Raw genomic sequence first — 16,110 nt, 5'->3', positions numbered from 1 at the left:
TTTCTTGGTCACACAGACCACCCCTGGTACAGTGGGGAAGGGGGAGGGGACTACACAAGGGTGTGAATTCCAGGTGTGTTAGACAGATTGGGTAATTTATAAACAATAGAAGTTTACTTCGCTCATGCTTCTGGAGCCTGGGAAGTCCAAGATTGAGGGGCCACAGCTGGTGAGGGCCTTCTTGCTACATCATAACATGGCAGAAGGCATCACATGGTGAGAGAACACATGAGGGAGAACAGCAAGGGGCCAAACTCACTTTTATTAATATAACAGACTCACTCCTGTGATAACAGCATTATCATGCAGAGCCCTCATGATCTAAGCACCTCTTAAAAGTCCCACCTTTCAACACCATTGCAGTGAGGATTAAGTGTCCTGCACATGAGCTTTGAGGACACATTCAAACCGCAGCACCAGAGGAAGGAGGAATCATTGGGGGCATCTTGGATACTGTTTACCACAAGTCGCTACTGTCAAGTTAACACATTGTGGAATTAGCGGTTTACTTTTGGGGGATGTTTCAGGAAAATCCCAGGAGAGTGTAGAAAAAATGCCCTCCAAACTGAGATGATGCCAAGAGACAAAAGAATGGCTCAGACAAGTCCAGCTTTGCAAGTTAGATGAGTTTATTAGAGGTTACTTACACAAGGCTCTCACTCCTAGTCAAGATCAAGGCCACTTGCATTTTGTCAAAGGAAATTACTTTAATCCAAAGCCATAAGCTTTGATTATGAGGTTTTAGGCCTGAGCACAAGATTAGCAATAGAACATTTCAAGGCAGCAGGATCTCCTGGCTTCCATCAATTCTCCCAAGATTTCCTTGAAACTGTCTCATCCGTGTTTTCTGATCTATCCCACTCCAAAGTCTCTGCTTCCTACCACTCGCCCCTCCTCTTTGTCCTTTGCTGGCTCGTCTGCTTTCCTCCAACTCCCTAAATATAGATAATCAGTCAGGGTTCTCCAGAGAAACATACACACACACACACATATATATTTATATATATATAATGAAGTCGGGAATCTCAGGCAGGAATTAATACTGCAGTTTTGAGGCAGAATTACTTCTTCTCTGTAAAACCTCAGTTTTTGCTCTAAAGCCTTCAACTGATTTGATAAGGCCTACCTACCTTATCAAAGGGAATCTCCTTTACTCAAAGTCAACTGATTATAGATACTAACCACAACTACAAAATATCTTCATAGCAACACCTAGACTAGCATTTGACTAAATAACTGAGTATTGGCTGAGCATGGTGGTTTATGCCTGTAATCCCAGCAACTTGGGAGGCCAAGGTGGGAGGATCACTTGAGCTTAGGAGTTTAAGATCAGCAACATGGTGAGACCCCCATCTCTATTTTTAAAAACTAAAGAGAAAAAAAGAGAAAACATCACTGAGTATTATAGCCTAGTCAAGTTGACATGTAAAATTACACATGCTTTGGGGAAAACCAAAACATAGATTTTCCCCAAAGTTCTCTCCTTTTTTTCAAAGTCCTCTCCCTTGATGATCCACATGGAAGTGTAGGAGACAGATCTCAAACCTAACCAATTGAAAATAAAGTCTCAGTCCCCAGTCCTCACCCTCCAGACCCTCAAATCTGCTCTTTCATCTCATCTCAAAGCCGTTACCAGCTGTTGAACTCCTTGGTCCTTGTCTTCTCTTGATCCAAGAATAAAAGCAAGAGACAATTTTGAAGCGGCAAGCAGCAAAGTTTATTAAAGTGAAAGTTCACTCTTAAAGGGGTTAAGAGCAGGCACACATCCCAGCAGACTGCGCCGTGGGATTTCTGTGTTATCAGCAGCATCAGTACACTCCAAAGGGGGTAGGAGCGGGCACACGTACCAATAGATGTGGCACTGGTGTCTCTTTGGGTTTCTCCTTTTCTTTCCTGTCTGGCCTCTCCTCCTTCATGATGTTGTCACTTCTCCTTTTTCTTGACCAATGGGGATGTTGTCTCCTTCCTGCTGTCTGGCGGGGGGCAGTTTTTCACCTTATATGGTCAGGCCCAGCTGTGTCGTGGTGCCCAAAGCGCACTGTGGGGGAGGGGGCAAACTGCAATGTTGTGTGATGTGCCCTGTGTTGTTTCTGTTATGTTTCATATGACATTTGCAGCTACCCTTATCTTGTTGTTACAGTATGTCCTCTTACTCAGCATCCCATTTGTTTCTGCTGCTTGCTTTCGTATTTTCTCTGCTCACGTCTCAATTTTCTTACCCTAATGTTCTGTGACACTTGAGTCACCCTTATCTTGTTGCTGCTACAGTATGTTCTCTTACTCAGCACCCCATTCGCTCACACTGCCCGTTCCAGACTTCCTCTGCTCACATCTTACTTTCCTACCTACACTAACAAAATCCTCTTGTTTTGATTCCAAAAACCTTGGAGGCATCGCTGATCCTTCTCTTTCTCTCACCTTCTGTACTCAATCCATCAGCAAATCTGTCAGTATTGCTTTTAAAATATAGCTGGAATCCAATCACTTCTCACCACCTCTACCGCCACCACCCCAGTCAAAGCCACCATCATCTCTCTCCCAGGTTGCTGTAACAGTCCTCCCTTCTGGCATCCACTCTTTAAAACACAGGTCAGATCACATCACCCTTCTGGTAAAACCCCTTTCAATGGCTTCCACTGTGGCCTCAGGGACCTGCCTGCTCTGGCCCTCAGCTTCCTCCCACTCGCAGGTCCTACTTCTCTCCCCTTGGTTCCCCACGTGCAAACCACGCCAACTTGCTCCTGGCCTCCACTGTAACCTCCGCAGGGCTTTGGCCCTGCTCTTCCCCAGACCTTATGTTTCATTCCTCTTCACTCAGGCACAATTCAGACAGGCCTCCTTGGGCTCCCTACCTAAAGTAAACCCACCCCACACACCCAGGCCCTCCTTATCTCACTGCCCTGTTCACTTTTGTCATGCACTCAATGACCAACTGAAAGGATCTTCTTTATTTGTTTATTTTCTGTTTCCCAACTGTCATATGTTTTATGATGGGTAAGCAGAGACAGCATAAGGAAGTGGCATCTACTCTCCATGCTCCAGTCTGTGATGGCCATGAGAATGTGCCTGGCAGACCTCCAAGGACAGGATGTGTCTGTCATTGACCAAGGGCCCCCGCTGCTACACTTTGAAAGCTATTGCCACTTTTGCACCAAAGCCACAAGGATCTTCCATAGGCAGCTCCCAGGAAATGACTGAGCATGGCAGGAATACTAATGTAGAGCCATTCCTGGGACACACTGTACTCATCTGACAGCTGACTTTGGTTCCAGGACTCTCCAACAGCCAAACTCTTCCTTAGACTGCACAGTAGAAGCTCTTCCACCCAGCCTCCTGTGCCCCTCCCCTTCATCCAGGTTCAGACTTACACCACAGGCTGAAAACTCTCCAGCCTTCTCTGGCTCCCTCTCCATTTTCTCCCACATGCTTTCCCCTAATAAAATTCGTGCATGTTTAATCTCGTCTTGGCATTCTTTTCTTGAAAGTCTAAGACTTCCAAGTCCACATAAGTGGTACTGAAGGCTGGGTGCAGCGGCTCACATCTATAATCCTAACACTTTGGGACGCTGAGGTGGGAGGATTGCTTGAGGCCAGGAGTTGGAGACCAGCCAGAGCAAGAGTGAGACCACTTCTATACAAAAATTAGAAAAATTAACTGGGCATGGTGGCTTGTGCCTGTAGTCCCAGCTACTCAGGAGGCAGAGTCAGGACAATTGCTCGAGGCCAGGAGTTTGAGGTTACAGTAAGCTGTGATGATGCCACTGCACTCTAGCCCATGTGACAGAGCAAGACCCTGTCTTAACAAAACAAAACAAGATCATTGGTGGTGACCTGAGATAATATCCTGTTGGAGGGGAATGCTGTGACAGGTGTGATTTTGCAAGCATTTGAACAATATGGGGGCACAATGCCTACAAAGACAGCAGAGTGGGATGGTTACAGTTAAGTTGTATTGATGGCCCTGCAGAAGGATAATGAGAAACCGAGGGCTGTTAAGAAGCAGTTAATCACTAAGTATGAGAGTAGGAGAGCCTCAATGGTAGCTTACAAAACAGTCATTATCTTCCATAGTGGAAAGACAGTCACAGTATTGAGCAGCAGGCAAAAAAATCTAACTGCAAATCTACAGAGCTTCAGAAACATTTGAATGCCCAGCCTAGGCATTTACATACCCAGGTCTGGTATGTAAAGAACAAGGCCCTGGTGGGAAAAATCTGGGATCCTGGACCATGGGATAGGGATATCTAGATGGATGCAATTGGGGATGTTTGACTATGCAAAAGCCCAGAATCTTTGGGTTTTTAGAGGCAGCCTAGCCTTCCCTACTAGGTGCTAGCACTTCAGCTGCCTGGGAGATGTTATCCAGCTGTAGACATGCTAGGCCCAATAAGGGGGAAGAGACCATACACAAAAAAAGACTGTAAGACTTTGAGCAATGGACATGCTCACTATGGGATGGCTCTTGGAAGCCTAGAAGAAATAATGGCCAACTCTCAGCAAAGTGGTGGTGCACGCCTGTAGTCCCAGCTACTCTGGGAGGCTGAGGCAGGAGGATAGCTAGGACTATATGGATGACTTCATTTCTAGATGGTCTAAATTTGAGACCCTTTTTGAATGCAAATTCTGAATGTATACCCCTCCTGGACTAAGAATAACTTTCCTAAGAATAACTAACATACATGTAGTACTTTAGTTTTCAAAGGTCATCTAACATAACTTATTTAATCTTCACAATGACCCTGTGAGGTAACATAACAGGGCTGCTGCATACAGTTGTGCAGGTTGTGCACTGCGCTAGGGTTCCCAGTTGAGGGGATTTGTGGAAGCTGAAATCCAGCCTCATATTCCACTTACCATGCTGTGTGTCCTGTTCAGAGTCTGCCTATTCCAAGAGGAAAAGGAACTTTCATCTAATTTGCCCACAGATGCACAGGCAAATAATAGTCCTGATGATATAATACATATGTAATCATCTTTGTCACCATTAAAAAGCATGTCAAAGTCCTTCAAAACCATAGTGGGTCATCCCTTTGTGCCCTAGTTTTAACACAGATATACCTAATGGGCACCCAAGAGGCTACTGGGACTGCTCTTCACTTCTATTGGAGCAACTGAGAGGATGATGTGTCAATATAATCGCCATTGCCTAAGAAATTGGAAATAATCCTGCCTGCTCTAAACAGGATCAGTGGGTAGAGTTACAGAAAGGACAGCACACCAGCTTCCATCTCTGTCCCTCCACTTCTTCTTCCTCTTCCTCCCATATTTTTTCAATCAGATTTAAACATGTTTATCGTTAAAGTCATGTCTGTTTCTTATAGAACTTCTCAAAGTACAGAACATTGTTAGGAAGTAATAGTGAGAAGGAGTGGTGGAGAAGCAAGCATAATTCTACCTCTCAGAGATAAAAATCACCTAGAATGTTAAAAAATACTTATTTATAGTGAAGAAATCTGGCAGACACCACCTTAATCAAGTGATGAAGTTAACCTCACCAGTCATGGGACAGACTGACATTGTGTACCTCCTGCTAGGATGCACCAAGAAGAGTACCACATCACTTCCGTGTTATTCCTGCCTAAAAGGCATAACCCAAATCTAATCAGGAGGAAATATCATATGAACCTGTTAAAAATAAAATTGGAGGCCACAGTTTGTATATACCCCTAGGCCAACCACCCATAGCCATGTAACCAAAACTTAAGCTACCCTAATTTCCTTGAAAATGCTAGCTTTAGCCATAAGCAGACTTGAGGTTCTATTCCTTGTCAGCAAGACAACATTAAAGCAATACAAATAAGTTAATGCAGCTTTACTTGTACAACGGAGATCAAACCCAAATTGAGGGATATTTTACCAAACAACTGGCCTGTATTCTTAAAAAATGTCAGCATCATGAGAATCTAAGAACAATTGAGGAATCATTCCAGATTAAAGGACATGAAAGGCAATGTAATGCATGATATATGGGTTTCTTTTGCTATAAAGGGGATTGTTGGAACAACTGTTGAAATTCAAATCAGATCTGTAGAATAAATAATAGTATTTATTAATGTTAATTTCCAAATCTTGATAATTATTCTTCAGGTAAGAGAACCTACTTGTTTTAGGAAATACGCACTGAAGTAGTTAGGGGTAAAAAAGGGCATCACATTTTCGACTTGCTTTCAAATGGGGCAGGAAAAAAATGTGAGTGTATGCATGTGTGACTGTGTATGTGTCTATACATCTATATCTATCTATATCTATATAGACAGAGAGAAGGGAAGGGAGAGAGAGATACAGCAAACATTATAAAATATTAATACAAACATTTGGGAACTCAAGGTGAAGAGTACAATTCTTGCAGCCTTTTCTGTAAGTGTGGAGTTATGTCAAAACAAAACATTTAAAACCGGTGTATTTTTGGATAGTGTCAACCTAAATAACAGAGAGAGGCTCTCTAAAAGAAAAGGATATTTATTTGGTAATAGAGCATTGCAATGGGAATAACCATGCCATAGTAAACTATGCACATATTCAGAGAGGTAAAGGAAGGACGAAGGATTTTAAAGGAAAAAAATGAGGAGGATGGCATTTTAATTGTTTTGAAATAATTATCCTTGGCTACAAAGATCAATCACAAGGTCGAGGTCAGTCCAGGGTTGGACAGGTAGTTGCTGGACAGATGCTGTCACAGAAGTATTTTTTGTTATCAGGCATACAAGCATGAGAACCCTCTCTTCACAGCCTTCCCCAGCTCTGTTTGTAAGAATTGGGCTTTTTTTTTTTTTTTGCTTTGTTTGTTTGTTTTGAGACTGGATCTCACTCTGTCGCCCAGGCTGGAGTGCAGTAGCCAGATTGTAGCTGGTTGCAGCCTCTAACTCCTGAGCTGAAGCAATCCTGAGCTCAAGCGATGCCGATCCCGTCTCAGCCTCCCAGCTCATCTAGATTTTTGCTTGTTTGCTTAAAGTTGAGCAAAATTAGCCTCTTACGAATCTACAATTTGTTTTCTGTATCTGTTTTTCCCCCACTTATAATGTTTTTTTATCGTGTCAAATGTGCATTTTCTCCCTTTTTTTTGATTAGATAACTATTTTGTTTTTTTGAACCCCTGAATTTATTAGTCCTTTGATATTAGTTTTCTTTATTCATTAATTTCTTTCTTTATCTTCACTAATTTCTTCCTTCTGCTTTCCTCATGAAGCATCTATATATGGTGTTTTTAGTATCTGTGTTTTCTAGATATTCTGCAGTTTGTCTTGACTTCTTTTGCCCAATAGTCAATCAGAACACCTTTTATGGGCTCAGATGGCTTTAAGACTTTTATCTTAGCTTCCTTAGTTAGTTATCCTTGAGCACACTGAAGAATTCTGTGTCTTGCCCTCCACCCGCATTTGGCTTTCCCCACGGCCGCCTCCCAGACGCGAACGAGAGCGAGGGCGCGCCGCGGGCCGCGGGAGGAAGCGGCCGGGCGCCGCGGGCTCAGGACAGACCACGCCACGGGGCCGGGGAGGAGGAGACCACCACCCCCGCCCCCGCCCCCGCCCCCGCCCCGACTGGCCAATCGTCGCCACTGAGCCAGGCTCTGTCCTTTGATTGGTTTTAGCGGAGACGCCCACACACAGGATAGGCCCGTTGCGAGGCTGACTTGGATGGTGGCCGGCGGAGGACAGCTCAGCCCACGGAGCTGAGCGAGAGGTGCAAGACGCGGCGGCCGCTGTGCAGGGGAGCCGGCGCGGCTGAGTCCCGGGGCTGTGGTGGCGGCCTCTGCAGTGTCGATGCTGCTCGTGGCGGCGGAGGCGAACCGGTGGCAGCGTCTCCCCGGGCTGCTGCTGCCGCTGAGGTGGGTGGAAGGGCTGGGTGGGGGCGAATGGGCCCCTGTGAGCGGTGCGAGGGGCGGAGGGTGCCGGGGACAGGACGGGAGAGCCCCAGCTTCTTTAGCGGGATTCTGCTGTCAGTCCCGGCATCGGGAGGGAGCCATCCGCACACCCGGCCCTTGCCTTTCTTCCCTCCTCCCCGCATCCACCCTTCAGCCCGCCATTGGCTTCCGTTTTTCCATTTATGAGGACTGCAGAGAGGTGGAGCTGGGCCTGCCGTCTTCCAGGTTCCTGTGGACGTTTGTACAGCTCTTAACTGTTTACGTTGTGCTTTTGCAGCATTCACGGCATTCCTTGTGTGGAGAGCGTTGTTATAACCCGGTTCTGATGAAGCCCAAAGAGATCAACGACTAAGCCAGCTTTATACAACTAATAAGAAATGGGGCCAGGATGCCTTCAAAGTCCATTTCAGTTCAGCTATCGCCCATCAGATGTCAGTTCAGAGAGACTCCTGGAGTTCTTTGTTAGAATGTCAAGTATCAAGACCAAATGTGCCTTCCAGAGGGCTCGGAAGTTGTTTTGTCAAAAGCTCTTGTCTTAGGGCCGGGCGCAGTGGCTCACGCCTGTAATCCTAGCACTCTGGGAGGCTGAGGTGGGTGGATCCTCTGAGCTCAGCAGTTCGAGACCAGCCTGAGCAAGAGCCAGACCCCATCTCTACTAAAAATTGAAAGAAATTAGCTGGACAACTAAAAATATATATATAGAAAAAATTAGCCAGGTATGGTGGCGCATGCCTGTAGTCCAGCTACTCGGGAGGCTGAGGCAGGAGGATCGCTTGAGCCCAGGAGTTTGAGGTTGCTGTGAGCTAGGCTGACACCATGGCACCCTAGCCCAGGCAACAGAGTGAGTCCGTGTCTCAAAAAAAAAAAAAAAAAAAAAAAAAAAAAGCACTTGTCTTGTACCCAAGTTTGAACAAAGCTATAAGGTGACTGACTCTAGCTAGGCTGACTCCAGATCCGTTTCAAATTTTGAGCTCTAAGTTTCCGTGACAATGGCTTTGGCAGTGAAAACACTTTCAGGCTTGTAGATAGTTTCCTTTTTTGTCTTCTTTTGCTTCCTCATTATTATCATCCTCCATCATTCTGAAAAGACAGTATAGCTTGGTGCTCAAGGGTACACACTCTGCAATCAGAAGGCTGGGGTCTCAGCTTAGCTACTCACCAGGTGTGTGACTTTGGGTAAGTTACTTGATATCTTTGCTTCAATTTCCTCACTTAGGAGGAAGTGATGATACTAGTATCTAGAGGAGATAATACTAATACATTGGGTTTTGCAAATTAAATGAATTAACACATGGAAAGAGGTTTAAACTGAATCTGGTGCATATGAACCAATCCATAAATGCAGCCTTTGAAGACTCCACCATTTAGATTAACTTTTTCATTTGCTTTTATTTTCCACAAATTACTGTAGATGCCTTGGATTTTCAGTTACTTAATTGTAGGATTAGCCCCAGAGCAAAATAAGGAAGTCGGTGAAAGGTAATGTTAGTGTTCGTGTTCTTTGTTTTTTTTCTTCTTCTTCTGAGATGGAATGTCATTCTCTTGCTAGAGCTAGAGTACAGTGTCATCATCATAGCTCACAGCAACCTCCAACTCCTGGGCACAAGTGATCCTCCTGCCTCAGCTTCACCAGTAGCTGGGACTACAGGCACACACCACTATACCTAGCTAATATTTCTATTTTTGCAGTGATTGGGTCTTGCTATTGCCGGGGCTGGTATTGAACTCCTAGCCTCAAGCAATCCTCCCACCTCAGCCTCCCAAAATGCTAGGATTACAGGCGTGAGCCACTGCATCCTTTTCTTTCTCCTTATTTTTCTTTGCTTAGGTTCCCAGGGCTCTTCAGGATACTACCGCAAACCCACTTTTTCTCTTCCCTCCCAAAGGTTAGCTATTGCCAATAGAACTATGCTCAAGTATATGTCACCCTGAAAAGTGTTAGAGTTATTAATGGCTTATAGAATTAAAAACCTCATCAGTACAGAAGATTTCATATGTCATGATTCTCTAGTAACTCAGAGAAAAGACTCTCTAGTGGTAGAATTATAGACATGAGAATAGACTGGTATAGGGAAGCAACTTCCTAATCGTGTTGGTTAAGCCATTGTTCTAAGTTGTAGCTTAGATAATTGTGAAAAAATGGAATAGGCCAATACCCATTAGAACGTTGTTGGGATAGAGGATCTTCATGGATTTCTACCTAGTTAAGACACTTCAAACAAGTCATTTTGCCTTTTTATTTCTCCATTTTCTTTTAATATTAATACAAGGACTTGAAATAGAATTGTATACTTTTAAAACTGAGGGGTATCTTCAAGATCACCTCTTATAGTCTCTTCTCTTGTGTGAGAACACTAAAGCCCAACATACAAAGTTCACATCCTCAACTGGGATAATGTTGCCCCTACAAGGGTGAAAATTGTTTTTTGGGAGAGCCAGAAAAATCTTAGATGTTGTCATGGTTTGTAGCCTTCCAAAGCTCAGCCCTCCCTATCCCTTCCTACAAGGAATAAAATTTTATTTATGTAACTTTTCTCATTAGGAGGGTAATAATGAGAAAAAGGTTGAGAAACACTTATGTAAAATAGCTTGACCCAGGGCAGGCTGGTCGTTGGAGGGACTCAGATGAGAACTCAGTTCTTTTGGCCCCATGACCAGCATTCATTCTGCTGCACTTGTTTAGCTTCCTTCCCTTTACTTCTCTGGTCTTAATTTTCAAACCTGTCTTATCAGAGGGTTGAATTCAATTATTATTTTTCAAACTGTATATTGACCAGCATATTTTATTTAATAAAATAGAACAGAAAGTATCAAAATACAGGGTGAGTCATCTTTCATGAAACTTCTGTTTCAATTGTGTGTATAGTGGGTAGTTTTTATTGTAAGTTGTAGTCAAAAAAGTTTGAAAAATGCTGAACTAGATTATCTTGAAGTACTTTGGTTTTTTAATCGTCTCTAACTCTGTGGTCACATGCCAGCCTCTGAAGCAAATGGGTTAGGTGACTCCTTCAAAGACAGGTAGTGCAAGGGGAAAACAGCCAGAACCCTCGCTCCTGATTTGTAGATTAGTTTTCTTCCAGAAGGTCTTCCTAAGTCACTTTCTTAGTAGGCCTACTTTTTGTTATTAGGCTTAAAGTTTCAAATTTTAAGACATTTAAATTCTTTTGAAAGAACAGTGACTGGTCTTAAATATTCTGTTCAGTTATTATTCCATTTGGATTTATTTTCTAGGAGATGGGCTTGGATGCAAAGAACCATGAACTATGCAACAACCACAGGTACTGACAGACTTTGTTGTACTATTTGGTTTTTGCTTCAGATTGTGAACTAAGGCAGGGAAATATTTAACATCTTAATCTGTGTATAATAGAATTAGTTCTCATAAATTTTGGATTTTCGTGATAATTTTCTTAGTATTAAGTCATGGTTTTCACCTCTTACATAAAATTTCTCTTGCTATTGAGTCTAAAATATAGAGGGTAATAATGGAAAACATTCTACATTCCTGTTGCTGTTTCCGTTTGACCCTCTTAGTGTATTGGATTCGAAAAAAATAACTATGATGGTCTAAATCAGGGCTTTTAAAAGTTCGTTTAAGTAGCAGGACTTTTTTTTTTTTTTTTTTTTTTTTGAGACACAGTGTCACTTTGTTGCCCTGGCTAGAGTGAGTGCTGTGGCGTCAGCCTAGTTCACAGCAACCTCAAACTCCCGGGCTTAAACGATCCTACTGCCTCAGCCTCCCCAGTAGCTGGGACTACAGGCATGCACCACCATGCCCGGCTAATTTTTTCTATATATATTTTTAGTTGGCCAGATAATTTATTTCCATTTTTAGTAGAGACGGGGTCTCGCTCAGGCTGGTCTTGAACTCCTGACCTCAAGCGATCCACCTGCCTCGGCCTCCCAGAGTGCTAGGATTACAGGTGTGAGCCACCGCGCCCGGCCAGGACTTTTTTTCAAATAGAATTTTACATAGAATTCCTAGCTATTAAGCATATAAAAGTGCAATAAAAGTATACCTTCCAGTTGACTGAGTGTAACCCTCTGGCTACCCTGCTTCCCTCTCCCCACCCACACATGCACGTACTTCATCCCAGCGCCCCTGTGAACTGTGACAATTCTTGGGCTCTGTAGATCCTCATTGAAAAGCACTGTTTTAAATTATATGAAACCTTCTTTTTGAGAAGAAATAACTTTATTATAAACTATCAAAGAACATTTATTTTGTGTGTGATCATAGAAGTGCAGTTTTTATATATGTTAATGCAATAGCATGTTACTATGGCATTGATGCCAGTAGACTGTGGCAGTAGTCATTTATATTGTGAGAGAACCACACTTCTCTGTGTACACAGGGATGGAGGCAGTGGAGCAGAGTGACCAAGAGCTCAAATTCTGGAGTGAAGTAGACCTGAGTTCAAATCCTGGATCCATCACTTTTTTTGTCTGTATAACTTCTGGAAAATATTTCTTTCAGCCTTTGCTTCTTCATCTTTAAAACTGAGATAATGATAATATCTATTTCACTGGGATTATTGTGAGAATTTAAGTCCAGGTTGAATCTTTAGCACAGGACCTTGTGGTATAGAAAGTACTTTTAAAGATTAGTTGTTATTAACTGTGATGATTTTTTAAGCTATTATAATTTGATCCTTGGCATAAGAAAGAATCTTTTAATTTATTTTAAGTTGCTAAAGCTGAGTAATTTAAGAGTTTATGTTAAGGGTATCTGGAATTTCAATGAAAAGAAATGCACAGTTTAATATTAGCCAAAGTGGGCCTGTAATCCTGGCACTCTGGGAAGCCAAGATGGGAGGATTGTTTGAGCCCAGGAGTTTGAGGTTGCAGTGAGTCACGATGATGCCACTGCACCCTCCCTGGGTGACACAGTGAGACTCTGTCTCAAAAAAAAAAAAAAAAAATTAGCTAAACTGGTCATTTTAGGCTCTGTTATGCTGATTTTACCAAAACAAATTCTTATGAGCTGGTTAGTATCATATTCACATTCTCATTCTTTGCTTCCTAGTAATGTTTGTATATGATTTCCATGGTGTTTTAAACAGGAAGAAGCATTACCAAGGTCCTCATTGCAAACAGAGGAGAAATTGCCTGCAGGGTGATGCAAACAGCCAAAAAAATGGGTATACAGTCTGTGGCAGTTTATAGTGAGGCTGACAGGAATTCCATGCACGTAAATATGGTATGTTGTTAAAAACTGGAAGCCAAGTCTTGTAAGTGATCATGCTTATCTGTTTACTGTGTTTACTGTTACTGTTTACTGTGGGCAGGTCTATGCAAACCTACCCCCAAAGGCCGAGGAAAGAGGCCAACATGTCCAGTTTCTCGGAAAGAAACATTTAATAGGAACTTAGGAACACAAGCCATGTCTTGGGCAATGACAGGATGAGACGGTGGACACCCATGCTGTTACCCCCCAGACGCAGGGCTTATATACCATAGGGAAGGAATGTGTAGGGCAATTGAAGTCAGTGCCTTGGGGAAGGGCAAGAATGCTATGTGAATCTGCTTAAGGACAGGATTTGCGGGCAGGGTTATTCTGATCTAGGGGCACAGTTTATGGTAAAGTAGAGATCTTAGAGGCATTCCCAGAACAGGGGTTAATCAGAAGTCAGCATGGCAGATCAGCATCTTAGATGGAGTTGCTTTAACCTCCACATGTGTCAATAGTTTAGTTCTTTATGATGACAGTTGATATTTGTTAGTGTTAACGGGGTTTAAGTAGTAAGTTCAAATTGTTTACCAATAATTCTTCTTGGGGAAATTTTCCAAATATAATAGCAGTTGAACTAAACAGTGTGCTTAGTGGTATAACTGATTTACAGGCAAGATCCTTTTCTCATCGGGCATTGGTTAAAACAGTTTGTAGAACGTGGCTGATCCACAGACCACACTTTGAGTAGCTCTTGTCCAGATCCCTGATGTACCAAGAGAAATATCAAGATTCTATTCTTATCAGCTACCATTCACTGCCCAAATGATCTTAGATAAGTCACTTTATTTTTCTGAGCCTTGATTTATCTGTAAAATTATAACTAAAAAGTCCCAACTCCCCTGAGATTGTAAATATTATCAGTTTTTGCTAGCTGTTATCCACTAGACAACCCCAGCATGGGTAAATTCAGCCTTTGGCCTTCTCTCTGCCTGCAGCAGGGTGAATTCATGGTGACCGGCTTCACCTGGGCTTTCATCTCTGCACAGCAGGCCCATGTGGTTCTCTAGCTGCACTCTTTCTCATTCTGTGCAGTGACTGTTTCAAACTTATTTTGCTTTGTTCCCACCTCTAATTCTCCCTCTAACCACCTATTCTCGGTAGATGATCTTGATTTCACAGAGAAAATAGAAGTAAACTTCCTGCCACAGAATCTGCTGACCTGTCTACACCTGCATCAATTCTCTTCTCATCCGAGGCCAGTGCTCTGGATTCCTTCTCTTCTTGCCTTTTTAAGAACGATCCCCAAATAGCTAAGACAATAAAATTCAAATGTCTCACCATAAAAAATGATAGGTAAGCAAGGTGGTGGGTATGTTAATTAGCTTGATTTAATTATTCCACATTGTATACATGTATCACAACATCACATTATACCCCATAAATGTATACAATTATGATTTGTCAATTAAAATATTAATAAAAAATAAAGATGATAAATTCTTATCTCAAAAAAAGGCATCTTCCATTTTTACTGTCTTTACTCTCTACTGGATCCTTCCTAAAAGCATTTAAATATGGTGTAGTCTCTCCATCTTCATAACTATTGCAGCCCCACATCCCCTGTCCCCACTTACCACTCTCTTTCTTTTCCCATTTATTGCTAATTTAAGCATCATTTGCCCTGCTCTTTCCTCTTCGCTACCGCCAATCCTTTCTCAGCCCACTCCTGGTTTTTTGGTTTTTTTTTTGTCTCACACAGTCCATGAGACTCTGTTGCCCAGGCTAGAGTGCCATGGCATCAGCCTAGCTCACAGCAACCTCAGACTCCTGGGCTCAAGCAATCCTTCTGCCTCAGCCTCCTGAGTAGCTGGAACTACAGGTGTGTACCACCATGGCCGGCTAACTTTTTTCTGTATATATTTTTAGTTGTCTGTATAATTTCTTTCTATTTTTAGTAGAGACAGGTCTCTCTCTTGCTTAGGCTGGTCTTGAACTCCTGACCTCGAGCAATCCACCCACCTCGGCCTCCCAGAGTGTTACAATTATAGGCCACCAGAGTGTTACAATTATGAGCCACCACACCTGGCCTACTCCTGTTGACCTTATGTCCTCACTCTTCCATTTTGACATTGTTGCTGCTAACATCACTAATAAGGTCCATGTCCCTAAATCTGATTGGAGTCTTTCCAGGCCTGAGCTGACTTGACCTCTCAGCAGCATTTAACACCATAGTGAACTACTCCCTCCTTTTAGAAATAAATTCTATGGCTTTCCTGACCTGTTGCCTTCCTGTCCTCTCTTAATGTCCTTTTTCTGGACATTCCCCATCTGCCAGATCCTTAATGTTGAAGTTCTTCAGGACTTGGTCCTTCACCTCCTTCTTTTCTCACTGTATACTCTCATTCTAGATAATTTCACCTACTCCTACGGCTTTGCAAAAAACTCCCAAATTTCTATTTCTAGCCCAGACTTTGTTTTGAGCGTGTTGCACGTATATCCAACTGCCCACTCAACATCAACATTTTGATATGTCACAGGTACCAAAGTAATCTATCTGAAATTGAACTCAAGACTTTTCATCTGTACCAAACTTGCTTTTCTTGCAGGTTTCCCTAACCCATTAGATGCCAACACCACTCCTCATAAAAATAATGCCAGAGATGTAGGAGTCTTTGAACATCTTTCCCTCTTCCTCCCCATTCTCTGTCCTTCACCCCTTCCCTCTCCATCTAGAAAAATCACCAAGTGCTGCTAATTCTACTTGCCAAACATTTCTTTCTACTTCTTTCTGCCCTCTCCCTCCTGTACCTTAAGTCAAAGCGACTGTCATCTCTTATTTGGTCAAATGCTGTAGCCTCCTAACTAGTCTCCCTACTTCCATTCTTGACCCCCTCCCTCAGTCTATTTTCTGCATTTCAGCCAGACTGACTGAGAGTTTAAAATAAAAATTTGTTCATGCTACTCCTTTACTTTAAATGCTTTAAACTTTTATATAATCTACCAGATTAGCAATAATTTAAAAGATAGATAATATTCAGTGTCAATGAAAGTGGTTAGAAATTGGTATGTTGATGGA

At 42.7% G+C, this 16,110-nt stretch overlaps 1 protein-coding gene across 5 annotated transcripts in view; it reads left to right on the top strand.

Annotated features, from left to right (window-relative positions):
* The first annotated feature begins 7,620 nt into the window (after positions 1-7,620).
* MCCC1 (methylcrotonyl-CoA carboxylase subunit 1) overlaps positions 7,621-16,110 on the top strand; it is a 55,420-nt gene continuing 46,930 nt past the window's right edge. For 2 of the 5 annotated variants that reach the window (XM_045539761.1, XM_045539766.1), the window contains exons 1-3: positions 9,690-9,747; positions 11,093-11,139; positions 12,925-13,061. In XM_045539761.1, coding sequence (XP_045395717.1) covers positions 11,106-11,139; positions 12,925-13,061 — 171 coding nt within the window. In that variant the 5' untranslated portion in view covers positions 9,690-9,747; positions 11,093-11,105. Of the gene's footprint in view, positions 7,826-9,634; positions 9,748-11,092; positions 11,140-12,924; positions 13,062-16,110 lie in introns of those variants that run through there. The other 3 variants (XM_045539762.1, XM_045539764.1, XM_045539765.1) reach the window with 3 other exon arrangements.

This window comes from Lemur catta, chromosome 1 (assembly GCF_020740605.2).
Source record: "Lemur catta isolate mLemCat1 chromosome 1, mLemCat1.pri, whole genome shotgun sequence".
In the NCBI taxonomy this organism is placed as follows: Eukaryota; Metazoa; Chordata; class Mammalia; order Primates; family Lemuridae; genus Lemur; species Lemur catta.
The sequence above is the reverse complement of the archived record's forward strand: the minus strand, read 5'-3'. Positions and strand labels throughout refer to the sequence as shown.